The sequence below is a fragment of the Myxine glutinosa genome, chromosome 1 (genome assembly GCF_964187855.1).
Source record: "Myxine glutinosa chromosome 1, kmMyxGlut1.1, whole genome shotgun sequence".
NCBI lineage: Eukaryota > Metazoa > Chordata > Myxini > Myxiniformes > Myxinidae > Myxine > Myxine glutinosa.
Window position 1 is genome coordinate 261,780,240 of NC_136261.1, and position 27,417 is coordinate 261,807,656.

The 27,417-nt window shown below is 44.2% G+C and overlaps 1 protein-coding gene across 5 annotated transcripts in view; it reads right to left on the reverse strand.

Annotated features, from left to right (window-relative positions):
* The window catches only part of ALS2 (alsin Rho guanine nucleotide exchange factor ALS2), a 158,100-nt gene that overhangs the window by 103,716 nt on the left and 26,967 nt on the right, over positions 1–27,417 (reverse strand). For all 5 annotated transcript variants that reach the window (XM_068130874.2, XM_068130868.2, XM_068130850.2 and 2 more), the window contains exons 8-15: positions 22,226–22,303; positions 21,922–22,086; positions 12,106–12,274; positions 8,664–8,853; positions 8,489–8,554; positions 6,321–6,483; positions 5,896–6,027; positions 1,949–2,077 (exon numbers count right to left, since the gene is read on the reverse strand). In XM_068130874.2, the coding sequence (XP_067986975.2) occupies positions 1,949–2,077; positions 5,896–6,027; positions 6,321–6,483; positions 8,489–8,554; positions 8,664–8,853; positions 12,106–12,274; positions 21,922–22,086; positions 22,226–22,303 (1,092 nt within the window). The remainder of the gene's footprint in view (positions 1–1,948; positions 2,078–5,895; positions 6,028–6,320; positions 6,484–8,488; positions 8,555–8,663; positions 8,854–12,105; positions 12,275–21,921; positions 22,087–22,225; positions 22,304–27,417) is intronic.

A 27,417-nucleotide genomic window follows, 5' to 3' on the forward strand; every position in this document is an offset into this window, starting at 1 on the left:
TTGCTTTGGAAGAATTCCCAGGAAGAATTGATGTCAGAGGCAGTGGAGATGGGAGACCAATCCAGACGATTGATGGCTGCTTGAAGACCGTCCCAGTCGGCCTGAGTGAAATGCCAGACTCGTCGACGCTGAGGAGGCTCTCTGAGAATGGCCAGAGAGATGTCCACTTTGACAAGCACATGATCAGAAGAACCGATTGGCGCAGAAGAAGAGCAGCAGACATTAGCAGGGAAGTTAGTCATAACCAAGTCTAGAAGAGAAGATACTCCATTGGCTGAGATCCGGGTCGGGAAATTGACAGATTGTGTCAATCCCAGTGAGTCACAGAAGTCCTTTGCTGAGGTGCCATGACTGGTGAGAGAGGAACCCACACCCAACCAGGTGGCATGATGACAATTGAAGTCACCACATATGAGGAAGAGAGAGTTGGGATGAGTGGATAGAAGTTGGTCCATGTTGTCAGACAGTGAAATGTAGATGGAGTCATCACTGTTTGGGGGACGGTACAGAACACATATGAACAAAAGGTGGGAGCGGAGAGGAAGACGTAGCCAGAGGTACTCCTGGGGGTGAGGAGGAGAGAGGGCAGTGCAGGGCGAGTGAGGAAGAGAGTTTTTGATAAAGATAGCCACCCCACCACCAGGCCGAGTCTCAGGTCTATCATACCGGAGGAGGGAGTAACCAGGAAGAGATATTAAGGAATCAGAGACATCTTGAAGGAGGAAAGTCTCTGTTAAGCAGATCAAGTCTGGATTGTCAGAAGCAACCTGTATGGAGAGATCAGTCAGGTTTGAGCGAAGGCCCCAGATGTTTGAGGTCCATACCGTTAATGAAGAGAGAGGGGGAGCATCGGGTACAGGACAGGGGAGGGGAGGAGTAGGGTAAGATGAAGGATGAGAGGGGGAGGTAGGGAGAGCAGTTGTTAGTGTGTCAGCGATTGCAGAAGAGTTCCAAGAAAGGGAAGGATGAGGAGGATGAAAGGTTTGAAGGTGAAGGGATGAGGCACAGAGAGGGGTTGTTTGAGGGGGGGCAGAGGAAAGAAGAAGGTTGGGGGGGGGTGGAGGTATGAGATAGAAGGGAGACGAAGTGGGGAGGAGGCAGCTTTGAGGAGGAGGGGGGAGGAGGGAGAATTGGAGAGGAATGGTATGGGGGGAGATTTGAATGGGAGGGGTTGGGGGGGAGTTTTGAAGGGGAGGAGTGAGGGGGGAGTTTAGGAGGGGAAGGGCAAGGGGGGAGTTCAGGAGTGGAAGGGCAAGGGGGGAGTTCAGGAGTGGAGGGGTAGGGGGGGAGTTTAAGAGTGGCGGGGCAAGGGGGGAGTTTAGGAGTGTAGGTGCAAGGGGAGGGATTTGGATGGGAGGGGCAAGAGGGGAGTTTAGAAAGTGGATGATTAATGAAAGACGAACATTGAAAACAAATTGGGTTTGTTGTGATTTTCAAGTTAGCAATCCGGTTCAGAATGATGGAGGAGGGATGGAATGAATGTGAATTTAGACCATGTAGTGAGGGAGACGTATAAGATATTGAATTTCTCTTTTTTTGAGGTGGAATGAGTTGGAGAGGAAATTGAGAAAAGCCTTTTAAATAGGAAGAAAAACAGCGTGTTGTAAAATACCACTGAGTAAAACACTGAAGGGGAAAGGTTATACATATTTAAACAGAACCGTGAACAATCTTATGTGCACAAAAATACCAACGGGGGGGAGAGCCGAGAGGGACCACCACGAGTCATGTGAAGGGCAAACGGTGGATGGCGATTGCATGGGCAATTAGCCTGGATTGCAAATCAGTATTGAGTTCACCTCCCCAATTGGAAAGTATAACAGCAAATCACAGCCTTTGCTGTGTGTAAACACTAGATAATGTGATGAAGGCAAAACTAAGCTGAACAATTTTTTTTCCTTGTGCCCGATATACGGTTGACAGCATAGGAAGGAGTTAAGAGAGCAACCTGGACATGGACGAACATATCATTGAACAGGATGAACCAGTGGATGGAAAAACGGGCTGCATTTTGCAGTAAAAGTGGGCAACAGCGACTCTCCTGAACAAGCCGCCGATTAGGCTGCCGCAAAGAATCCTGGTGGAATACAAAGACATTGTATCAGACATAGATCCACCTTATGGAGGAAGGCTACAGACCTCACCCACTTCATTTCAACAGCAAAATTAACATCCCCCATTAACATCTCCCCCTCCACTACACTCAACTTTCAAGAAAAAGGTCAATCCATGTAGCCAATTATTCCATTTACATGCATCGTTAGCGAAATTGTTCAGAGCAACAAAAATAATTAGAACAAGACAACAGGAGTGACAAGAATGTATTCAGACAAGGGCTCTCTTTCCCAATTCTACTTCATCTGTCACATGCAGTTTAAGATTCCTTGAGTAGGAGCATAGCTTTATTTGTTCTCCTTAGTTTGCCAATAATTCCTATTCACAGGAAGTGGGGACAAACGGAACCTCAACTACAGTCCAGTAACTATACTTCCAATAACAGAAGAAAGGCAATCCATCACCACTGCGGACAAAGTCTTTCCTCCTTTCAAACCGCTTCATCTCTGAATCTGCCTTAGTTACTTAAGTCTGTACATGATGCTCGTAGTCTCACAGCAGATGTCAGATATCCTAAATCTTAAACAAGAGGTCAGTACAGAGGTCAGGATGCATCTTGTTCTGCTTTCCAAGATCGCTGCCTGCCACATGCAGAACCACCTTCATACCTGGCTTTCTAACTTCCCCACATGCCAATGCAGTCTGTTTTTTGTTCTTTCTTTCTTCATAAGAGTGGGCTTTGTAAAAGAGCAAGGTGGACCTAATAGTGGGACAAACATCAAGCCAATGAATGAAGAGGACACAAGGAAAGGGAGGAGAGGAGGAGAGTAAACACAAACTAGCAAGTACAATGGTTGGGTTATGAAAGGTTAACAAGGGTAATAAAGATCATGACAGAATTGGAATTGGCCAGAGATGGAGATACATTGCTTGCTTGAAGCAATGGAGGAAAGAATGGGACAGAACGGCCTCTATAAGGTAGTTTCAGCCGAGAGAAACGATGCATAAAATAGTTGAGGTGTGCAGATTATTGCAGTTGTTGTTGTTGTTGTATAGCTCTGGACAGTTCTCTCTAACAAGCCCGTGGCACGGAGACAGCCGATCGCTATCGCAGGAGCTACCCAGAGATCCCCACATCCAGGATGGTGTACCCCCACCTTCACAAAGTCAGGGCCACGACAGAGTTAGGAGAGAGAGAGAAAGAGAAAGACAAGAGGGAAAGGGTCGGTCCATGTGGACCAATCGGCACTCTGACCATGACCGCGCTGCCCTGACGAATCCGGACAGCAGGGAATAATGGGGAAGATTTGGCCCCCCACTTGTGTTGTGGTGTACAACCACCACAAAGAGGCACCCCCGATAGTTGTCATTATTGACGTTTATTCAGGAGGGGTTACTGTAAGAATACGTGCATCCTGAAGTAGATAAGGGGCGTTGCAAAATAAATGATACTTTCCCCCCCAGATTGTATTGACCACATGTCCGCGATTTTTGAATTCAAATTTCACGTGCGTCATCATGACGTGTCGCGCACGTTGCCTGCATGTTGTGTCCGTCATATTTGCGACTATTTTTATCGTTCTTTTTCAAATTTTATTCCGCAATGGTGTTGGACAACAGCTCGTTGCTTGCGCCGCATTTGGGATGGCTCACCGAATGGTGGCGGACATGATCCGGAATTTCAAAGCTCAGTACCGTCACGTCACCATGTCCAACTTGAAAAATACAGTTTCCATCGCACAGGTTTCACAGGAGTTGTGGATGTCTGAAATTTCCGTCAAACGGTGGTGGAATGCTGTCTTGAGTAAAGAAAACTTTGGTGATCAAATGAAACAAGTTGTTGGGTGAAAGAGACGACTTTCTGCCCCAGCCATGCGCAATGTCAACTCAAAAACTCGTCAACGGTTTCAAAGCACGCAAAAAATCACAAAGATATTGGCATTGAACCGTCACATTAATGTGCACCACACCACAGTTTGGAGAGCTTTAAAACGTGAAAAATTCAAGCCGTTCAAACGAGTTCAAGTTCCTTCGATCACAGAAACCAACGTTGAACATCGGCAGAATTTCTGAGTTTTTGTCTGACTGGCAAGAAGCGGACTGTCCCGAAACAGAAATGTTCGTGTCTTTGCTGAAATCTTTTAAAAGTAGACTTCAAATGGTTTCTAAAGCTAATGGTGGACATATTGACACGTATTAAACGTGAGTTTTTTATTTTTGAATGAAATAAAGCCTTTGATTGGATTTTCATCCGATTGAAACTTCATTTCATCTTTGGGGAAAAAAGTATCATTTATTGCAACACCCCTTCGGGAGGGCCAGGGGACAGAGAGAGCAAAGGGAGAAATGTTGGAGAATAGCAAGTATAAACAAAAGAAAACCAACTGACCTGCATGCAATTTGAGAGAAACACACCTTGTGCTTCAGCCTCATCACAGGAGATTCCAATAATGTTGAGAGCTTGAGATTCCACATAATCCAAGAGAGACACATAATGCTGGGACACCAGCCCATAGCAGAGAGCAGTACTCTGTTGAGCTACTGACAAAAGCCTTGTAGACTGCTACTAGTTCTGATTTTCCAAGAAAGGACATGTATTGATAGACAGAGGATGCCAAGTCTGTGGTTGGCTTTGGAGGCCAGCTTTTCTATGTGGTCAGCCACCTAGGAAAGGTCATTTCTGACAGCGAGGCTTGGAAGTTCCTCTCCCAGTGAAGGTGAAGGCCCAGTGAAGCTAGAAAGCAGTATTTTGAGCCATTTAGTTCCTCGTTTACAGAAACGGAGCACTCCGATGCTTGGGAAAACTTCGTTTTTGGATACGCTTCCACTTTGTGTTGTACAATACACCATTCCATTAACTAAACAGGCAAACAGCAGTGAGGTCACTCTGTGCTGGTATGAATTTATTAGATGCTGGCTTGACAAATGAACAATCTTTCAATCCTGGTAAATCTTAGTCTGACCCTGTCAATTCAGAAGGAACATCAAAATAAACCCACCTGTCTCTTCAGCAATCAGATTTCCATGATCAGATACTGGAAGAAGTGCAGTCGTCTGAGATTCTGGCCCTCAACATCAGTCATGACCTAGCCTGAGTTGACCATACAGAAAAGCTCGCAACCAAACCCAGCTGCAGACTGGGCATGTTTGTCTTTCCAAGTCATTCATAGGAAAATTAGAATTACTTGCATCTTGCAAAGGATATTGTGCATTTCTCAATGGAGAATTGCTATTCCTCACAAGATGGAACCCCACCATCAAATACGTATATATCTTCTGGATTCTGCACAATTCATATTTCCCAACCTTATTTGCTACTTCCGTGATAAACCGAAATGCAAGGCCTGTCGCTCTCATCGCAGACAGGCTGGTGTCCTTGGTTTTATACTGCCTTTCCAATGATCGAGCACCCTTTGTTTTCTCTCTCATCTTATGCAGCTCCTCCAGGATGCAAACATTCCTCCAGTAGCCCTTTGTCATTCAACTTCCAAAATCCAAGCTAACCGAACACCTCCATTCATTTGTTCCTATTTTCTACAGTTTGTGAAACTGCCTTGCAGGGGCAGATAAATCCCGTTTTCCCTGCAGGACTTCAAGCAGGCAAGTCCACCACAATCTCAAGTCATCCCCCATTCACTTTACCGAACCAAACTCTGACTTGAAGGTTACTGTATCTGCCTCTTCCTCCGATTTTGTTTGTTTTGTTCTTTTCTTTCATACATTTTATTGCTTCATTTAATTTCCTACATTCATACATGGATTAGATGCTGCAGTTTCTTCCCCAAAAGCCTGTGCCAGTTATATGTTGGCAATTTCACACTTAAGAAAAAGTATACTTACAGACATCTTTGCGGTACAAGATACCCAAAACAGTCTGGTCTTCTCAGCATCTGTTTTCAGTTGTGTCCAGAAAGTCGCAAGGCTTTCCCACAAGATGTGCAGACCACAGAAAAACTGTTCCTTGACAGAGTCCTAATCATATAATAGGTTCATATCAGAAAGAAGAGATGAGAAGAGAAGAGGAAGAAGAGCAGTAAAAGAAGAATCAAAAAAATATTACTGTATCTCTCTTTATTCTTCATTCATCATTGAATAAACATCCGATTTGTTATTATTATAGCAAGACGACGAGATAATTCACTGTGAAGAAAGGAAATTAAGCAAATAGCTACCAACAATAGCAAGTCAAGTTGCAAGGTAAACACTTCACCTTCACCACCACCCCTAGTTCTCAAAAGTCAATATCTAGTTCAAGTAATGTGTACCTTTGTCCAGAAAATCTCCAACTCGCCAATGAACTCCTCGTATTGATGTACATGGGCTATGGGGAATTCGAGCAATTTTATGAAAGACTGGGCCGGAGAAGCAACATCATCGAGCTGAGGCCAGTATTCCTGAATGTTCTGCAGGGCATTCTTGGTCGTCTCACTGATTGCAGAAAATACAGAAGTATTTGTGAGTAAAGAAAAACGTAGTAATTATTAACACTACAATTCCCACTCATAACCCCTTAACATTAAATATCATATAGAACCATCTCATATACGTTACGTAGAAAATACTTGCAAACTCTTATTATGATCAGCAGACAGCTTTTAAAAACTGTGGTGCTAGTCCGTTGGGAAGAGCAGTACTCAATTGAGCTAAGGATAAATGCTTTGTAGGCTGCGAGTTATGATTTTTGAAGAAACGACTTGGAATCACTGATGTTTTCGATATTTTTGTTCAAGATCGGCATCTTGGTGTGTAAACAAAAAACGAAGACAGCTGAGTGGAGTCTTCCTTGTTTTAATGCTCTTTTAGGGGATTGTGTGAGACAAGGAAACCAAGACCTCCGTGGTCTTGACAATAACAAGGAATGGACAAAGTAACACAGTTGGCATTTAAACCTGGGATCCCAGCAACATGAGCTGTGAGCTCAAATGAGAAGGCTAAACAAGCCAACACAGTTTGAATATCCTAAAAAGAATAATATAATGAAGCAAGAAAGTTATATTAACATGCCACCAGCACCCCATATATAAAAAAAAACACCTTTAGAGGCCATTTTTCCCCGCAAAGCGGGGGTTGGCCTTTTTCGGGGACCGTGGTTGTTGTTTTTCGGTCCCCTTTTTGAAGCAATGTTTTACGGCCGGATGCCCTTCCTGACGCCAACCTGACGCCAACCACCAGCACCCCATACTCCATAATATTCCCTTGTTTAGAATTTTAAAAATGTATGTCAAATGCAAACATTAAATACTTGTTTAATCTCATTTGTGATATGTATACTTAAACTTCCACAAAATTTCAACATATGTTTTTAAAAGCTGTCTGAAAATGAAAATGGCCTTAAAACGATCATTCATTCATTCATTTTCAGACAGCTTTTAAAAACATATGTTGAAATTTTGTGGAAGTTTAAGTACACATCACAAATGAGATTAAACAAATATTTAATGTTTGCATTTGACATACTTTTTTAAAATTCTAAACAAGGGAATATTATGGAGTATGGGGTGCTGGTGGCATGTTAATATAACTTTCTTGCTTCATTATATTATTCTTTTTAGGATATTCAAACTGTGTTGGCTTGTTTAGCCTTCTCATTTGAGCTCACAGCTCATGTTGCTGGGATCCCAGGTTTAAATGCCAACTGTGTTACTTTGTCCATTCCTTGTTATTGTCAAGACCACGGAGGTCTTGGTTTCCTTGTCTCACACAATCCCCTAAAAGAGCATTAAAACAAGGAAGACTCAGCTGTCTTCGTTTTTTGTTTACACACCAAGTGCCGATCTTGAACAAAAATATCGAAAACATCAGTGATTCCAAGTCGTTTCTTCAAAAATCATAACTCACAGCCTACAAAGCGTTTATCCTTAGCTCAATTGAGTACTGCTCTTCCCAACGGACTAGCACCACAGCATTACAACTTTCCCTCTGGAATTTATGGAATGAAGCTCTAAACATTAAAGGCACCTTGCATGGAGCACAACACTAGTGGCCCTCACATTACGAACAAGTTGGTGGCCTCTATTTTTTGACCACTTCTCTGAAAAGGATACTAACAGATGTCAAAAAATGCATGAGTTGGAAATTGGCCTAATATGTTTGTACATGGAAAATTCATTTTACATGTTGGTTTAATCAATCAAGTCAAGGAAACTACAAGAAGACCAGATCACTTGCTACCTGCAGTCCAGGCAATAATTTGTAATTTAGCCAGGATGCTGTCAAAACCCACATACTATTCACAAAGGATACCATGGGATTTTTAAGGTCCACCAACTAATGCCAACAGATGGGACACCAAGTTTAACAGCCATCCAAGGCACAGTGCACACATTGATAGATCGGCTGCTTGCGAAACACCAGGGTGACAGTTCATAGCTGAGCCGCCCTTCAAACCCACAATCGACAGCTAAGACATACTGCAAATCATACAATTACAAACCTGTCAGTCTTCAAAATGCTTTCTAATCCATCAATGGCAAAGAAATTCGCCAGGGCTACCAAATATCTGCACACGAACACACACACTCACTCACTTTATAGAGCAGCAAAACGTTGTGTTTGGCATCTTTGAAAACAAAAGGCACATTTCGGATCAATAACTGCTTCACACATACTGCTTGTAGATGCTGGTAAATATTTCAGGCTGGTTGAGCAGAAGTAGATCCATAGGATTAAGATGGAAAGCCAGACAGTCTGCGAGAGATCTGCAGTGCTGTTCCACCAGGTTGCAAAGGACACCAAAACAACTGCCCAGCGTTTTCACGCTTGAATCTACAGCAGAGCTCCTCGAGGCTTTGGAAACGGCTGCAGGACAAATTAGGAGGAACATTTTTTTTTTTTTTTGCAGGATCTAAGGTTCGTAATGGAGAGATGACATCTCGCAAACATGTTACATAGAGATGAAAACACGAGACACCAAAAGATGTAAAACATTGCTTGAAATTGGTAAAGGCTTAAAACATATTTTTAGCCGCGTCGCAAGACGCTGGTCATAGAGTGCCCTCTGCTGTTGTTCTTGTTCTTCTTGTTCTTCTTGTTCTTCTTGCAGAGAAGACAAAACCTCAAAGCTCCACCCATTCTGGGAACCATAGCTCCACCCATTGTGGGAGAGGCTTCATATAAACAAATATCCACCATTTTATTAACTCGCATAGCTTTGAGGCCTGTTTTGTAGGCCCGTGGTGTCTTCCTCTCTCACACAGTTTTATTTCAAATCAAATTCGATATATCATTTCATTTTTCACAGTCGCTAACATAGTTTTAGACTCGGTTGAAAAAAAACAGGAAGAAATTCCGATTAAAGTTGCCCTTTATAGAACGAAATGAATTCTCAAAGGCCTGTAACTTCAAGTCCATTGAGATAATTTTTTTTTTAAATCGCGGCATGGTCAGTCATACTCCGCCCGAAATAACAGACGGGAAAATGCCGAGATATATTAAAAATTCGTCCATTTGATGACAATCGTCACGATGAAATATTTAATTTATACGTCGTCACAATAATGTGGAGAGAGGAGCATAGCTTCGTTCACGTGTCGCCACACACGGGAAATTGCCGAGATTTTTTTTTTTTTTTTAATCGCGGCATGGCCAGTCATACACCGCCTGAAATAACAGACGGGAAAATGCCGAGATATATTAAAAATTCGTCGCCACACACGGGAAATTGCCGAGATATATTTTCACTTTGCACAAAAATAACATCAAGTAATCGAATCAATAGGATTGTCCTGTGCCTATAACATCGACGTTATAGGCACAGCTGCATCTAGGCATTGTGTAACATCGACGTGGCTTTTGTTTTAATTAAAACTTTTTGTACTTGTTACATCTTATTTTGCAGCCAGAGCTCTGAAATATTCCACAAATGCACTTTCACAGAACAGCTGGTGACAAGGAAATCATTATGAACCACGTTTTGGTAAACAGAGTACGAGTGTGTGCTGTGTGGGATTTCTCAGGGTTAAAAGACATATTCAAAACTAAAACGGCAATCTTCGATACTATCACGTCAACTGATATGCCTCCACCAACATCAACAACATGCATTTTAAGGCCATTTTCCCTGCTAGAGCGGGGGTTAGCCTTGCGGTCCCCATGACAATCTTCTCCATTTTGCCCTATTTTCTGCATCTCTCCTTGTTAACCCCCTTGCCCGCATTTCTTCTTCCACCATCTTTAGCCAAGTCTTTCTCGGTCTTCCCCGTCCTCTACTTCCTTCTACATTAACTTCCATCACTCTTCTCAACCAGTCACTTTCATCCTTCCTCAACACATGACCAAACCATCTCAACCTGTTCCTCTTCACAGCATCAATCACAGGCAATATTCCCATCATCTTTCACAATTCATCATTTGTCTTCCTCTCTCTCAACGATACTCCGCACATCCATCGAACCATTCGCATTTCCACCCTTTCCAGCCTTCGTTGCTGCTCTACGTTCATTACCCATGTCTCGCTCCCATAAATCATAACACTTCTCACACATGCAGCATACACCTTTCCCTTCAGCTTCAGCGACACTCTCCTCCTCATCAGCACGCCACTCAGTTCCCGAAACTTCTTCCATGCACATCTCACTCGAGCAACCGTTGCCGAGTCTGATCCACCTTCTCCATTCAGCATGTCTCCGAGGTAGCAAAATGTTTTCACACCTTCCAGCTTCACGCCGTCTCCAAGATCCAACTCAACATTTCCTCCATCTGCAGCTCCCTCTGTGCACACCTTACATTTGAATGTAGCTGCCACACTGGTAAATGACCCTCTCAGACCACTACATTTTTGATGAACCCACTCAGCGCACATTGTACATTGAATGGAGTTCACTCCGACACCCTTCCTGCACACAGCACACGGCCACTTCCCAGTTCTTTCCACCTCACCACATGCTTTACCACTTGCCATCACCTTCGTCTTTCCGATATTCACCTTCAGACCTTTTGTCTCCATACATTCCTTCCACTTGTTCATCTTTTCCTTCAGTCCATCCATACTTTCCGCAATCAACACCAGATCATCTGCATACAACAACTCCCACGGTAAACCCTCCTTTACGTTCTGAGCCAGCACCTCCATCACAGCTACAAATAGTAGTGGACTTAGTACCGACTCCTGATGCACTCCCACCTTCACCTCAAACTCACCACTGTTCCCGTCCTTCGTCCTTACAGCTGTGTGCGCTCTTTTGTACATTGCCATCACTACTCTGATCAACCATTCCTCCACTCCTAACTTCCTCAATGCCCATGTCAATACTTTGCGTGGAACCCTATCGAATGCTTTCTCCAGATCAACAAACCCAAAAAACAACTTCTTCCTCTTATCCATGTACTTCTCCTGCAACTGCCTCACAATGAAAAGCGCATCTGTCGTTCCTCTTCCTGGCATAAATCCAAACTGCATTTCATCGATCTTCACTTTCTTCCTTATCCTCCTCTCTTCCTTATCCTCCTTATCTTCCTTATCTCCAGAAAACAAAATTACATTATACATAATTGTACCAAGTTTGATTCTCTTCAGCCGTTCTCAAATATCATATTTTTACTTGACATGACTGACCTTTGATGCAGAAATGTAATCAGTTCATCTTTTCAGCATAATATATACTTGCACCAAGTTTGGTCAAACTTCCATCACTGCTTCTCAGGTTAGCACAGCAACATAAATTTTTACCCAACTTGACCTTTGACCTCATGACCCCAAAATCTAATCCGTTAATCTTTATCTCAATATACATGCCTGCACCAACTTTGACTTGGATGAGCCATTCTCAATTCTCAAGCCATTCTCAAGTAAGGAAAACCTATCATGCACGGACGGACAACCCAATAACATAACACCTCCAGCAACTTTGTCGGCATAGGCATAAAATAAATACATACCATGCCTGCAGAGTGTTGATATGAGCGATCAAGGCCAATAATCAAGAGGTTATCCCTCCATCTTTTTTTGAATTTCGTCTTTTTTTTCTCTTTCTCTCTCTCTCTCTCTCGCAGCTGAGACCAACGCCTCGATTTTAATTCAAAATGATCAAAGATCAAAAATGCTTCACGTACTGGGTCGCAGTAGAGGTTTCAACTTTTCTTTGAGTTGGGAGAGACGCATGAAAAACAGATGCTCTGAGCGGCAAAGTTCATCCATAGCACGTAAAATGGGGTCTGGGTTTAAACAACAAAAACCCACTGCTCTCTCTCCGCTCCCTGATACAGCAGTGAGCAAACCATCCTGCAAAGGCATGCACAAATCACGAAGGAAGATTGGTATGATAATTCAATAATAACAGAACTTGTCTTCACACTTTCTTACATCCATAATAATCAAAATGAATACCAAAACATGTAGTCATATGAATCAAATATATATATATATATATATACACATATGTATGTGTATATATATATATATATATATATATGTGTATGTGTATATATATATATATATAATGTATATATATATATATATATATATATATATATATATATATATATATATATATATGTATATATATATATATATATATATATATATATATTAATATATATATATATATATATATATATATTAATATATATATATATATATATATATATTAATATATATATATATATATATATATATATATATATATATATATATATATAATATATATATATAAAAATATATAGTTACGGTTTTTAGAACCTTGAGTAAATTTTAGTAAATGTTTCTCCTTATAAATGATCCCCTGTAAATATCCCCATCAATTGGCTTTGTTAAAGATCGCACCCTAGTTAGTCCATGTACAACACGTAGCAAACCATAGGACCTCTCTAGTTATTTCATTATTGTGTGTTTCAGTTAAGGATCTTAGTTGAATCTGCGTTGCATTAATCAAATAAGATAGGCCCCTTTCAATTTCCCCAATCGTCTCGCCCGCTCTTCAAAGTAACAGTAGGGCAGCGTTTGCCGCCGTTTGCATTGGGCTGTTTTACTGGCACCACGCCGCCATAAGCCATGCGGTCAAGCCGAGGAAGAAGGGGGTGGGGCCACAAGAAAGAACAAGGTGTGGCACGTCGACGCATCATCAGAGGTGGAGTCAGCGAGCCCTTCGCCGGCCAACCAGCGCCGCAGTGAGCCAACCGGTAGGCGTGTCATCGGAGCCGGCGGCTTGATTCCGACACGGACAATAAAAGCAGCTGCAAGGGACTGCGAGAGAAGTGAGACAGTCGGTTGAGAAGGTACATAGGGAGTTGAGTGAGAAGGTTCATGAGCAGTTGAGGAAGAAGACGTGATCCGGCAGATGAGTGAGGTACCCGACGAGGATACTGAGCATTGCAAGGAGAGTGGGCCCGTTTTACGGTGACAATCCCATGCTTCATTCGCATTGTCCGACCGTGTGATACGAGACCAGAAGCTGCCGCTGGCTGTTCACTTCCAGCCCGGAGCGTGGACCTGGAGCGGACCTCAATGCTGTGCCTCTGCCCGAACCTTCCAGCCCTGCTGTCCCACCTGGACCTTCTCCCTCTTCCAGTCATTCCTGCCTGCGATTCCTCTTTCGTGTAAGTCTGTGTGTTTGTCCTGGGGTATAATATAAGACTGTTTAAGGCTGCCCTGTGTCCTGCTTCTTCTTCTTCGTTCTGTATATTGCTTTCGTTTCTTCTTCTTTGGTTTTGGTGTACATAATTAATAAATGTCTTATTTCTTACCCTTTTGGTTTCATTCTTCCCAGATCGCTTTAGTCTTTTCCTAAAGCGGGATTTCCTGTGGCGGGATTTTGGCCAACTGCTTTAAATCGGGTTAGTCAATTGCTAACGGCTCGAATCGCGGATTGCTAAACCGCTCGGCAAATACCATCTTGTCCGTGGTTCGAGCGGTACTTGTCTCCCTGCTTTGCGGAGGGATTGGTAAAGGTATTCGGGAGAACACCTGGACCAATAACCCTGAACAATCTCACCTCGCGGAGGAGCGTTATAAGTACCAGGACTAGAGACGGCCAGCTTAACAGGCCAAGGGGATTAACCCCCCCCCCCCCCTTGCTAAGGTGAGTGCCATCTCTGAGATCCGTAACAATACACACACACACACACACACACACACACACACACACACACACACACACACACACACACACACACACACACACACACACACACACACACACACACACACACACACACACAATAACCAATCAGCTAACACAGGTGGCTAAGATTAAATAAATAGACTCCTCCCATGCTCTTCTAGCAGAAGAAGGCAGAAGGCTGCATCAATGCAACTATGAAAGGGACAAGGTAAGCTCCTACATGAGAATGGCTGATTGGTTATTCGGGGGAAGAGAGACAGTGGGAAAATATAGATAGAGATAGAGATAGAGAGACCCAAATTAGCAGTTTTTATCCAAATACCCATTCATGCACTCCCTTGGCATTCCCTGAGTATGCAAACGAAGTTTCAGGCTGCTCGGTTTCATGGTTTTGGAGTTATGGATAAGACACACACACACATATTTCTCTTATTATTATTATTATTATTATTATTATAGATATGCACATAAGCAGTAGGCACATTTTGACCTCAGGTATATAACCTGGTTATTATTTTCAGGAGAAATTGCGGCAGCGATCTGTGGCTTATACACCGCCCAAATAAAGGGATGAGCAATTTGTGTAATAAATAAAGGTTTTGTATGTTATTTCAGTTTTAGCCTGAGTTTTCTAGGCTGATAATTGAGAAAATACAGAAGGGTCGCCCATCATTCAGATGGGCTTTTCGGCTATTATTTATTAATAAAAACGAGGTCACTTCTCCATCACACAACACACAAGTAAAATAAGCACATTTGAAATAAAGTTTGAAAAAAAAAACAACAAAAAAAAAAAACACGCAAACATACATAAACATAACATTGGTTATATAAGCTATCAATTATCTCTATTTATGAAAATAACTATCATATTGGATGATTAAGAGATAATGGAACAAGGAAATAGATGCAAGGAGAGACCTACATATGATTTTCTATGAAACAAAGGACCTCATACCTTCTTCACATGATCTCTTTTGCAGTGGTCTGCCCAAAAGGAAATTTGGTGCTGCTACAGTTTTCACAAGATGGTTTGTCATTGCATTTCCAGTGGTCGCCAGGGGAGGAATTTGCAATTAGTTCAGGGTACGTGGAATAACTCATCTGTTCGCTAAAGATTCCATTCAATTGCTCCGCTTTTCTCTCCTCTGTGGAAGCAACTTCCTTAGTCTGTTCAATACCCTTTTTTTGTGCACAAGATCGAGGCTCATGTCAGAGCTAACATTAATCACACAAAAAAAACCCGACACAAAACATACAATAAAGGGAGCGGGAGACAAGATGGGGAGAGAGGGGGAAGCAAACAAGCACAACAGCAGAGAACAGGGACATCGGGAGATCTGTGGGAGGGAGGGGGCTTGGGGGCAGGAGGCATGGGAATGGGGGGGGGGGGGGAGGTGGGAGAGGTATAAAACACATGGACACTGCTAGGACTTCCAGGAGAGAAGCTGGTATTTCAAAAAAGTGGATCTGAGGTGAATTTACGGGGGTAGAAAAGATCAAGGTTTTGTATGGGGGAAGATAAGAGATGGTGGTGAACAGCTGTTTTAAAAACCTGGAGGGAGCAGTGGGATTGAAGAGGGTGAGGGAGTTTGTTCCAGGGTGGGAGAAAAGAGGAATGAAAGAGTGAAGGTGAGCAGAGTCTTGATTTTGGCAGTTTCACCCAAAGAGGATTGATTGCTGGCAGATCTTGTGCGACCTGTAGGAATATTTGGGGGACAGAGCACAGATAGAGCTGGGGGAGCTAAGCCGGATAGGAGTCGGTAGAAGACAGAAAGACCACCTACCTGCCTGCGGTGAGTGAGTGAAAGGCCCTCACAATCGGCTTCATCGCGGGAGATTCCAATGATATCATGGTAGCCTCCAGGGCTTCAAACTGTCTATCTACTTCAGGTCATCTCAAATCGATACTTATGACTCTTTTCACCATCATTAACACTCTGCAGGCCCACCCCTTCTTCAGGTTATCGAGTTTTCTCCCTTCTCCCTCCACCCACCTTTCTGTTATTATTCCATTGCTGTTTCATCCGTGGTTTTCTTTCAGTTCCTTCTTGATTTGTTTATCAAGCTTGCTCATTCTTCCCCTCACCCACTCTAGCTCCAAATGTCTTCTGTTGTGTCTCTCTACTCTGCTGTTCTGTTTCCTGGCTTTTCACTGTTCTTTCTGTTCTGTGTTCAAGCTCTTCCATGAGCTCAGATTTTGCATACAAAAAGAACAAACCTGACACATAAGATTACAAATTAAATTTTTTTTTTTTTTTTTTTTTTTTTTTTTATACACAGAGTCGAGGCTCGTGAAAGAGCTAACAGTTATCAAACAAACAAAACAAGCAAACAAAGTATATAAAAAGGGGAGCGGTCGACAAGATGGAGAGAGAAGGGGAGGAAACACACAAACACAATATTTGAGAGCACGGACATCGGGAGATGTGTGGGAGGGAGAGGGCCTGGGGGGAGGCAGGATAGGTATAAAACGCAAGGATACCAAGGACTTCCAGGAAAGAGGTCGGCACCTCAAAAACGTGGATTTGGGGTGAAATTAGCGGGGGTAGAAGAGATCAAGGTTTTGGATTGGGGAAGATAAGAGATGGTGGTGAACAGCCGTTTTAAAGACCTGGAGGGAGGAGTGGGATTGAAGAGAGTGAGGGAGTTTGTTCCAGAGGCGAGAGAAAAGAGGAATGAAGGAGTGAAGGTGAGCAGAGAGTCATGATTTTGGCAGTTTAACAATAAGAGATCTTGTGCGACCTGTAGGAATATTTGGGGGACAGAGCCCAGAGAGAGCTGGGGGAGCAAGGCCGGAGAGGAGTCGGTAGAAGACGGAAAGACCACCAACCTGCCTGCGGTGAGTAAGTGAAAGGCCCTCGGAGATAGCATCATCGCGGGAGATTCCAATGATTCTGAACGCTTTGGTTTCAACAGCGTGAAGACGAGCTAGGTGTGAGGCAGGAGCACCAGCCCAGAGGGGAGAGCAGTACTCCATTGAGCTGCGGATGAAAGCCTTGTATGTGGTGAGGAGCTCAGGTGTGCCAAGGAAGGACTTCGCACGACGGAGGATGCCCAGTCGGTGACTGGCTTTGGAGGCCAGCTTGGAAATGTGGTTTTCCCAGGAAAGATCATGGCAGATAGTGAGACTCAAAAGCTTGAGTGACAGAACTTCTTGGAGAGGATTATTCAGAAACTAGATGGGAGGGTTGTCCAGTCGGTCTTTTCGGAGAGACATCGTAAGAGTGTGAGATTTGTCACGATTGAAAGACATGCTCCACTTGTTTGCCCAGTCTGATTTTGTCCAGGTCTGCAGAGAGTGAGGAGGCTGCAGACTGACGATCTGAGGGATGAGGAATGGAGCGGCAGAGAGTGGAGTCATCAGCAAAGAGATATAGAGGATTTTCAAGAGTCAGAGAGATCATTGATGAAGACCAGAAAAAGCACAGGGCCCAGAACACTGCCTTGGGGAACTCCAGCCTGAACAGGAAGAGGAGATGAGAGATACCCATTCAGAGCCACACGTTGACTACGACTAGAGAGGAAGTCCGCCAGCCATGCGTGGAGATTTCCATAGATACCAAAAGGGGGAAGAAGCGGGGAGGACGCTTTGAGGAGGGGGAGTGAGGGGGGAAATTGAGAAGAAATGAGGGTGGGGAGATTTGAAGGGGAGGGGTGAGGGGGGAGTTTAGGAGGGAAGGGACAAGGGGAGGGATTTGAAAGGGATGGGACATTGGGGGAGATTTGGAGGGGAGGGGTGTGGAGGGAGTTTAGGAGGGAAGGAGCAAGGGGGGAGATTTGAAAGGGATGGGTGATGGGGAGGATTTGGAGGGGAGGGGCAAGGGGGAAGATTTGAAAGGGATGGGTGATGGGGAAGATTTGGAGGGGAGGGGTGATGGGGAAGATTTGGAGGGGAGGGGTTATGGGGAAGATTTGGAGGGGAGGGGTGAGATTGGATTTTAGAAAGTGTACGATTAATTGGAAACGAACATTTATAGATGTGAAACGTGAAAATTAAACGTGAAAATGCATGCAATATACTGCACATCGAATAAAAGATCAACTACTCATTAGCGTCATCAGAAGGAATCAAAAAAGCAAAGAGCAAGGACAGAGTCATCAGGAGGAACCTGGCTGGATAGGATTCATGTTTCAGCTGCTACTCCTACACCCTCAAACCCATCCAGGTGCAGCCAAGTGAGCCTCACAAAAACAATTTTTGTAAGAATTCACTTGACCATTCAATTCTATGTGTGTGTCTCATTCTTCGTTATTTTTCTTTCCACAGGAATATGATGAGACAATGACCACTTACAATGCACGAAATGCACGAAAGCGAAAAGCTGCTGCATGGTGAGACAATGCACGAAAAGCTGCTGCATGGTTTGAAGAAACCCTTTTAGTCAATGTTGTTCAGCACCGTTCTAAGCAGGAATATGTCAGAAAATTAGTCAGCACCAACGAAAAACGATTACAAACTTCACGTTTATACCACAGTACATGGCTAAACATATCCACTGCATCGGCCAGGTGCCGAAACAGTGCACATCGGCATCGGCCTGGTGCCTAAACGGTGCTTAATCAGGAGGCAGTTCCATCCATATTCAAATGCATTGCACGATTAATTTCATAAATCATTTTTAGTTGGTGCCGACATTTATGCAATATTCCTGCTTTAAAAGCCACTGAAGATCCACTCATGAACGAGTCATATCAAACCATTTTGATGCGATTTTCATGAACCATACTCTCGACATGGCATCGGTGCTGCCGGAAGCAGTTTATTGGCAAGGGTTATATACTGGGTGGTTTGCCATTACCTTCCCAGCATTGTTTGTCCATGCTCTATCCTTTTAAATTTGCAGCATCAAGCAAGGAAGCAGCACATCCCATTTTTTAAGTCTTTGGTATGACTCGGACTGGGTTTGAACCACCGACCTCCCAGACCCAGAGCAGATGCTCGAACCATTTCACCACAGAGACTGGTCGTCAAACCAAATGGCAACTTTATAGCACTGCTAGTATAGCGCAGTGGAAGGACAAAAGGAGAGATTTAGAAATAAATGAGAACAATAAATGCTACGTTCAATAGTTTCAATCTAAAAATATTTCATTGAAATAGTTTCGCCAAAGTTATTGACAAAAATTCGTCATTATCTGGAACACCCTGCCCTTCCCTTTTGATTAGTGCGAGTTCATTGCCAAAAGTTCACTTCAAAAACAAATGATGCATCTGGAAGGGATTTCATTATAATCCACATTCTGGTGGTGGCAGCAGCGTCACACTGTTACCCATTTCCAGTCCGGCGTCTGGTTGTCTGATTGTCTGGCTATGAGAAAAACTGTTAACAAATTCCCATGTTTGACCTTGCAAAATACTTTCCCGATGAGGCTCAGCCTGCCTTGTACAATTTATCTTTGAGGCGGCCGTCTGTGGCATTGGGGAGGGATGAACTTGGGATGATGTTTTGAGTTATTTTGATCTTTGAGGAAAGTACATCAAGCAGACTACAGGTTGTGGCTCGCTGAGATGTTGGTGCCGGCTGTGTAAGAACCATGATGTTATACCAAGTGGTGTTACTGGCCTAAACGCCACGTCTCCCATGCATGTTGTTACGGATTCGTCACTTCCGTTGTTGTGGTTTTCATCCACTGTAAACATTTTTGATTCCATGTATTATTATTATTGTTGTCGTTTGAGGGAAATAGAAATTATTGTTTTCAAAAGGTTTATTGTTTATGAACTGTTTTCAAAAGGTGAAAAAGTTAGAGGTAAAAGAAACCGGATCGGGAACCGGATGACGACGAAGAGGAAGAGGAAAAAAAGAAGCCGGAGCGAGTGAGTTTGACAAGAAAGCAGAGCTGATTTGAGGTCTGGAGCAAACGGTGACGAACGGAGGTCACTAGTGAACTTCGGGTTTCCCGGGAAAGGGATTCTTGCGATTGAGTTGTTATCGCTGTGACAGATCAACCTGCGTGTCAGGTTTTGGGCGGTGGATTCCGAGGAGAATCATCGTCGGGCTGTTACGCCTCGAGAATGGGCCGTCGGCCATTCTGACTTGCGCGCTTTGCGCATCGCGCAAGGTCTTTGCTTTGCTTCAGCCGTTTTCACTGCATTCAGACGTTTATCTGGTGTGTGTGTGTGTGTGTGTGTGTGTGTGTGTGTGTGTGTGTGTGTGTAACGTGGATTTTGAAGGTAAATCTGAGGTTCGCCGACTGAGCCGTGAAACGTCCATACCCGAGGGTGTGATTTCCCAGTCGCCTGGAGGGCGGCCTTTGGATTTCCCAGTCGCCTTGAGGGCGCCTTTACGCAGCTTTGGCCGCATGACTACCGAACGGGATTCTGGTCTCGATTAGACATCGTTCTGACGATCGCTGGAGCGGATCGACTTTGGCTTGAAGCTGGGATCGACTTTGGCTTGACACCGGAATCAACTTTGGTTTGAAGCCGGGAAAGAGACATTGGGAATGTTCTTGTTTCACTCACTTGGAGCCCAGTGAGTTATATATTACGAAACTGATGGTACCATCATCTATATATATAAAACACAGTTTGTGTGTGTGTGTGTGTGTGTGTGCGTGCGTGTGCGTGTGCGTGTGTAATGTTACCGATAGACTCCTAAACGGAGAGGCTTACGTGCTTGATATTTGGCATAGACATGGCCATTGAGCCTGGGACGAACATGGCCGAACTCAAAATATTTGACGATCCATATTTTTTATTCATATTTACCTCAGCGCATTTCAGCGCACGGAATCAACGGAATCAGAGCATGTGGGCGCTGATTCGCTCAGAGCGATCACGTGATGACGCTATGAACGCTATGACGCTATGAAAAAAAAAATCGCGATGACGCTATGAACGCTATGAACGATATGAAACGCTATGAAGCTATGAAGCTATGAAGCTATGAAAGATATGACAAAAAAAAAAAAAATCGCTATGACGTTATGAAACGCTATGAACGCGATGACGCTATGAACGCTATGACGCTATGACGCTATGAAGCTATGAACGCTATGAACGCTATGAACGATATGAACGATATGACGCTATGACGCTATGACGCGATGACGCGATGACGCGATGAAAAAAAAAAATCGCTATGACGCTATGAAACGCTATGACGCTATGAAACGCTATGAAAAAAAAAAAAGTCGCTCGCTTTACCAAGGCGCTCGCTCTCCCCCCGTTCCCCTCCCCTCCCCTTCCCCCTCCTTTCCCCCGCCCGGCAATGCCGGGTACTTCTGCTAGTAGGATATATATATATATATTGATTGTACTTTTGATTACTATTATTGTCGTACTGTTATTCTTGTGTGATCTTAATACAATATTTGTTTGTTGGTAACAATTGGTGTGGCTTCACCATTGATCTTTGACATACAGAATAACACATCTTTCTGCCGTGACTCCTCTCGGGGCTCGGAGGCACACTGTGACCGGGGGTTGGGGAGGAGCATGTAACAATGTATTCTTATCTATAATAAACCTCTGGTACACTGTCCGAGTTTAACAAGGTGCTTATTCCTGGGGAAAGGATTAAAACCCATGACACATCATTAAAAAAAATTCACCAGTGTGCCAACTATGATGTAATCTCTGCGATAAAATCTGCACATACAAACAGACACACAAGTAAAATGATTCATTTATTATCACATTTGTATGATTAGATTTTATAGCAGCAGGGGTTGAACAGAAGTGTGTATGCAAACTGCAGAAATTCAGTTCCACCATCATGAGATGACACAAGGTGACTTTGGGCTGAAGAGTGATTACAAGACTTCTGGGGTATTCAAAGGAAGCGATTTGAAGTTAACGTACCGGTTGAGGAAGTGGTACGGATTCTCCATGTTCCATGGGTTTTCCTGGCCCATCTCCCATTGTGCCGAAACAGAGAACATCAGTGGAGCCCGAAGAGGCATCGGCAAGCACAAAAGAGTGAAAACGTCCAGCAGCCACGTCCCGCGCGACATGTTCCATTCCTAGCTGTTCAGCAAGGAAACAAGGTCAGTACTTCAAACTAGTGAGCTTGAGACAAAAATAATAATAAATAAACAAAACAATGACAGTAGTTGACTACAACAATGGTATACAATGAAGCAGAATTTATAATCCATCTACAAACCTTAATGGGGCAAGGAACAGCAGAGAATGGCTTGTCCAGCCCCAGCTGTTTGGAGTCATTACTCCCCCAAGAAAATACCTGAGAAACAGCACACCGATGTCCAGAAATGAAAACAATTACAGAAAAAGTGGGACTAAAAATGGCAAATACTAAAGGAGCATCACCTCTTTATCGCTTGCAAATGAACTGCACCAGTGAACTGTCTGTCACATGTTGCGAAGTTACACTGTGATTGGTTGTCCCGAGTGAAATGCTGCCTGACAAGCCTGTAGAGGACTACTTCAAGGCTTTTGCTTGCAGACACCACGAGTACCGGGTGCAAGACTAAATATGGTAGATGAGAAATTGGAATGGTCCATACCAAAAATGGTCAAGGAAGCAAAGCAGAAACTCCAAAAGTGATCGGGCTCGATGGCATAATGTTTAGAGCCATAGGCTGCAAGTCTGGCAGGTAGGCAGCCGAGTCATATCAAAGACAAAAAAATGGGACGTGCTTCTTCCTTGCTAGATGCACAGAGAGCAAGGCCAAGCCCCATTGGTTGGCATCCATGGGGAGGAGGAAATTCCTCCTTACTTACCCCAGCTGAGTGTAGAGAAAAGTAAGATCATAAAAGATGGCGTCCCTTGTACCCTTAGTGCTCAGGGAAGTGACGTCATTTCCCACAAGCTCAGTGGCTGTCTTTAAAGTCAAGTCGCGTGTTGTCTGTCTGTTGGAAGGTGAAAATGTGGTTTGTATGCCTGTTGGAAGGTGAATGGGTAAAGTTGGAGGGTGACGCTGGTACGCCTAAAGTTTATTACAAAATCTGGCTTGTTGTAATACATGTCTTGTCTTGTTGTAATACACGGTGCTGTCTTTGTCTTTCCCTCGTGGTCCCCATGTACTGTCTTTGTCTTTCCCTCGCGGTCCCCATGTACTGTCTTTGTCTTTCCCTCACGGTCCTCATGTGCTGTCTTTGTCTTTCCCTCGTGGTCCCCATGTACTGTCTTTGTCTTTCCCTCGTGGTCCCCATGTACTGTCTTTGTCTTTCCCTCGCGGTCCCCATGTGCTGTTTTTGTCTTTCCCTCGCGGTCCCCATGTACTGTCTTTCCCTCGCAGTCCCCATGTACTGTCTTTCCCTCGCGGTCCCCATGTACTGTCTTTGTCTTTCCCTCGCGGTCCCCATGTGCTGTTTTTGTCTTTCCCTCGCGGTCCCCATGTACTGTCTTTCCCTCGCGGTCCCCATGTGCTGTTTTTGTCTTTCCCTCGCGGTCCCCATGTACTGTCTTTGTCTTTCCCTCGCGGTCCCTATGTGCTGTCTTTGTCTTTCCCTCGCGGTCCCCATGTGCTGTTTTTGTCTTTCCCTCGCGGTCCCCATGTACTGTCTTTCCCTCGCGGTCCCCATGTACTGTCTTTGTCTTTCCCTCGCGGTTGTCAGCTCTTTCACGAGCCTCGATTCAGTATAGAAAAAAAAAAAAAAAAAAAAAAAAAAAAAAACATGATTGTGTAATGTCTGTGGAGGTGTTTTTCTAAAGGATTTGTGTAAAAGGGGACCAGGTTGTAACATTGGGATTAGCCTTTGGTATATAATAAATCGCCGAGATTCGAGAATCTTTCGGTTACTTCCGGATTTAGAATAGACAAGAAAACACAAGCTTCTTGGAGAAGAAAAAACCCTCGCTGAGGTTCTCTTTTGGGGAGTATAAATGGCAAGGAGAAAAGAAGGGAAGAGAGGCCCTCATTTTCTGTGTGTGCAATGCATTTGGTTTGCCGAATAAACTCAACGTTTGAAGACTCCCATCTGCTATTGTGGACAGATCGATCAAGGTAACTGTCGCATCTCGTGACAATCACACAAAACTGATAGCAAGTTGACAGCTGACAGACAGATCCCGATAAATCATGCCTTCCCTTGGCCAAAGGAGTTGGGCATGGGTTAGACGTCCAGAAAGAAAAAGACCCCAGCATACAACAAATGGGGTGCAACATGGTCGACTGTGAAGAGGCAAATGTAACACACACACACATCTACTGCTCAGCCTTCACAAAGTCCAGATATAAACATCATTTAGGATGCAGAGACATGTACAGAAAGTAACAAAGTAACTTTTTCCTTTGTATGCATCACAAGGCTGTGGGGTAGCATCAATAGCTGAGGCATGGCTGTGCCACTGATGCAATGCCCTCTGCCAGTCAGGGCAGGAATTTGTAATTTGTTCATGGAGCAGAGATAGCTCACCTACACTTCGCAAAGGACACCGTGGGATATTTAGCACCCACAAACTAATGCCGGCAGATGGGACGCCCAGTTTAATGTCCATCCGAGTGACGGCACACTCATTGATGAATCGCCCTGCCTGTAAAACACCGTGATGATAGTTTACAGCTGGGTCGGGATTCAAACCCAAGGTAGACAGCTTAGAGGCGAGTGTGCATACCTCCAGCAGCCATCCTGTCAGCCCACAAATTGACTTGGATAGAAACTGAAATCATTGTAAGCAACGAAACAACTTGGCTCAATTGTGGAGAGTACATACAGGACATTTGTAAGAATGTTCGACAAACATGTAATGGTAATTATCAAATATGGAAACATAAAAACAAGGTGCATGGGTACAACAAGTACAACAACTTTGTGTAAAGTAAAGGCCTCGGATACAAAATACCATTACATTTTACAACTTATTCACATTTATGCAGTAATCTCCTGCATAATCCAGTACAACAAAAATATAATTATCATACACTAGCAATTACTGTACTCGTTGTTCCATGGCAGACATGTTGTTGTTGTTTGCGACATCAGTATGTATGTGCATCGCTTGTGCGTTTCGATAATAGATTTCAGTACTGGACATATAATTGTCTTAAAAGTATTTCTAAACCTGCCAGCGTAAGATTGTTATTTTTTTGGACTGATCAACAGCAGGCCTATCAAAGTGGCAGCACCACCAAAAATGCTGACAATACACTCTGAAGCCTGCTGAGAAGAGCCAATCCACATCAGTACGTTCGTGAGTGTCACCTGAACAAAGATATTGTTACGGATCTCGGTCGTCGGCGCTCCCCTTATCAAGGGGAGGGGGGGGGGGGTTAATCCCCTTGTCTTGTTATCTGGCCGACCCGAGTCCTGGGGGTTATAACGTCCTTCCCGGGGCGGCGTTAGGTAGGGTTTTGTTAGGCCTAGGGGTTCACTACTACCTAAGTACTACTACCTAAGAAATCCAACGGAAGGAAATCTCATTTCCTTTCACAAAGCCAGAAACAAGTGTGTGTCCACCCTCAGGAGAGCCAGGAAACAATATCTCTCCGTTCTCAAGACCGAACTCTCTTATCTGTCTCCCTCTTCCAAATCCTGGTGGCGTCTGGTCAAATCTGTTTCTGGTGTTTGTTCCCCCTCCATCCCCTCCCTCACCTCAAATGGCTACACGGCTGACTCCGCACGTGAAAAAGCTGAATGCCTCAACTCTGTGTTTGCCTCTAAATCTTGTGTCCCAAACCCATCCCTCTCTGTACCCACCGTACCCAGTCGTACCCAGCTGCTCCTGGACTCTGTGTCCTTTCCTCCTGACAAGGTGGAAAAGTTTGTCAACCCTCGACTGATTCTGCAACTGGACCTGAAGGCATCAGCCCACGGGTCCTAAAATCCTGTTCTTCCGCTCCTTCACTCCCTCTCTCTGTTCTGTTCACCCTCTCTTTTGCTCAAGGTCATCTGCCATCTGCTTGGAAATTAGCCAACATCACCGCTTTGCACAAAAAAGGTGCAAAAACAGATCCGAGCAACTACAGACCAATCAGCCTTCTCCCAATTATCAGCAAAGTCATGGAATCCATCATTGCTTCAGATATGAAATCTTTCCTCTTCTCCAATGGCTTGATCTCTGATCATCAATTTGGTTTCAGACCTGGTCACTCTACTCTGGACATGCTGCTTCTGCTTTCTCAACAATGGATGGAGGTCTTCAATGCCAAACAGGAAATTAGAGCCGTCTCCCTTGGCACATCACGTGCCTTCGATACAGTCTGGCACCCCGCTCTGCTCACCAAACTCTCCTCCTTTGGTATCCATGGAAATCTCCACGCATGGCTGGCGGACTTCCTCTCTAGTCATAATCAACGCGTGGCCGTGAATGGGTTTCTCTCATCTCCTCTTCCTGTTCAGGCTGGAGTTCCCCAAGGCAGTGTTCTGGGCCCTGTGCTTTTTCTGGTCTTCATCAATGATCTCTCTAAACGGTGGTTATCAATGATCTCTCTGACTCTTGAAAATCCTCTACATCTCTTTGCTGATGACTCTACTCTCTGTCGCTCCATTCCTCATCCCTCAGATCGGCAGTCTGCAACCTCCTCACTCTCTGCAGACCTGGACAAAATCACAGACTGGGCAAACAAGTGGAACATGTCTTTCAATCCTGACAAATCTCACACTCTTACGATGTCTCTCCGAAAAGACCGACTGGACAACCCTCCCATCCACTTTCTGAATAATCCTCTCCAAGAAGTTCTGTCACTCAAGCTTTTGGGTCTCACTATCTGCCATGATCTTTTCTGGGAAAACCACATTTCAAAGCTGGCCTCCAAAGCCAGTCGCCGACTGGGCATCCTCCATCATGTGAAGTCCTTCCTTGGCACACCTGAGCTCCTCACCACATACAAGGCTTTCATCCGCAGCTCAATGGAATACTGCTCTCGCCTCTGGGCTGGTGCTCCTGCCACACACCTAGCTCGTCTTCACGCTGTTGAAACCAAAGCATTCAGAATCATTGGAATCTCCCACGATGAAGCTAACTCCAAGGGCCTTTCACTCACTCACCGCAGGCAGGTTGGTGGTCTTTCCATCTTCTACCGACTCGTTTTGGCCTTGCCCCCACCCCCAGCTCTCTCTGGGCTCTGTCCCCCAAATATTCCTACAGGTCGCACAAGATCTGCCTGCAACCCTCTTATGGTTAAACTGCCAAAATCAAGACTCTCTGCTCACCTTCACTCCTTCATTCCTCTTTTCTCCCGCCTCTGGAACAAACTCCCTCACTCTCTTCAATCCCACTCCACCCTCCAGATCTTTAAAACAGCTGTTCACCACCATCTCTTATCTTCCCCCATCCAAAACCTTGACCTTTTCTACCCCCGCTAATTTCACCCCAAATCCACTTTTTTGAAATACCGACTTCTGTCCTGGAAGTCCTTGTGTTTTATACTTCTCCCACACCCCCCCCCCCTT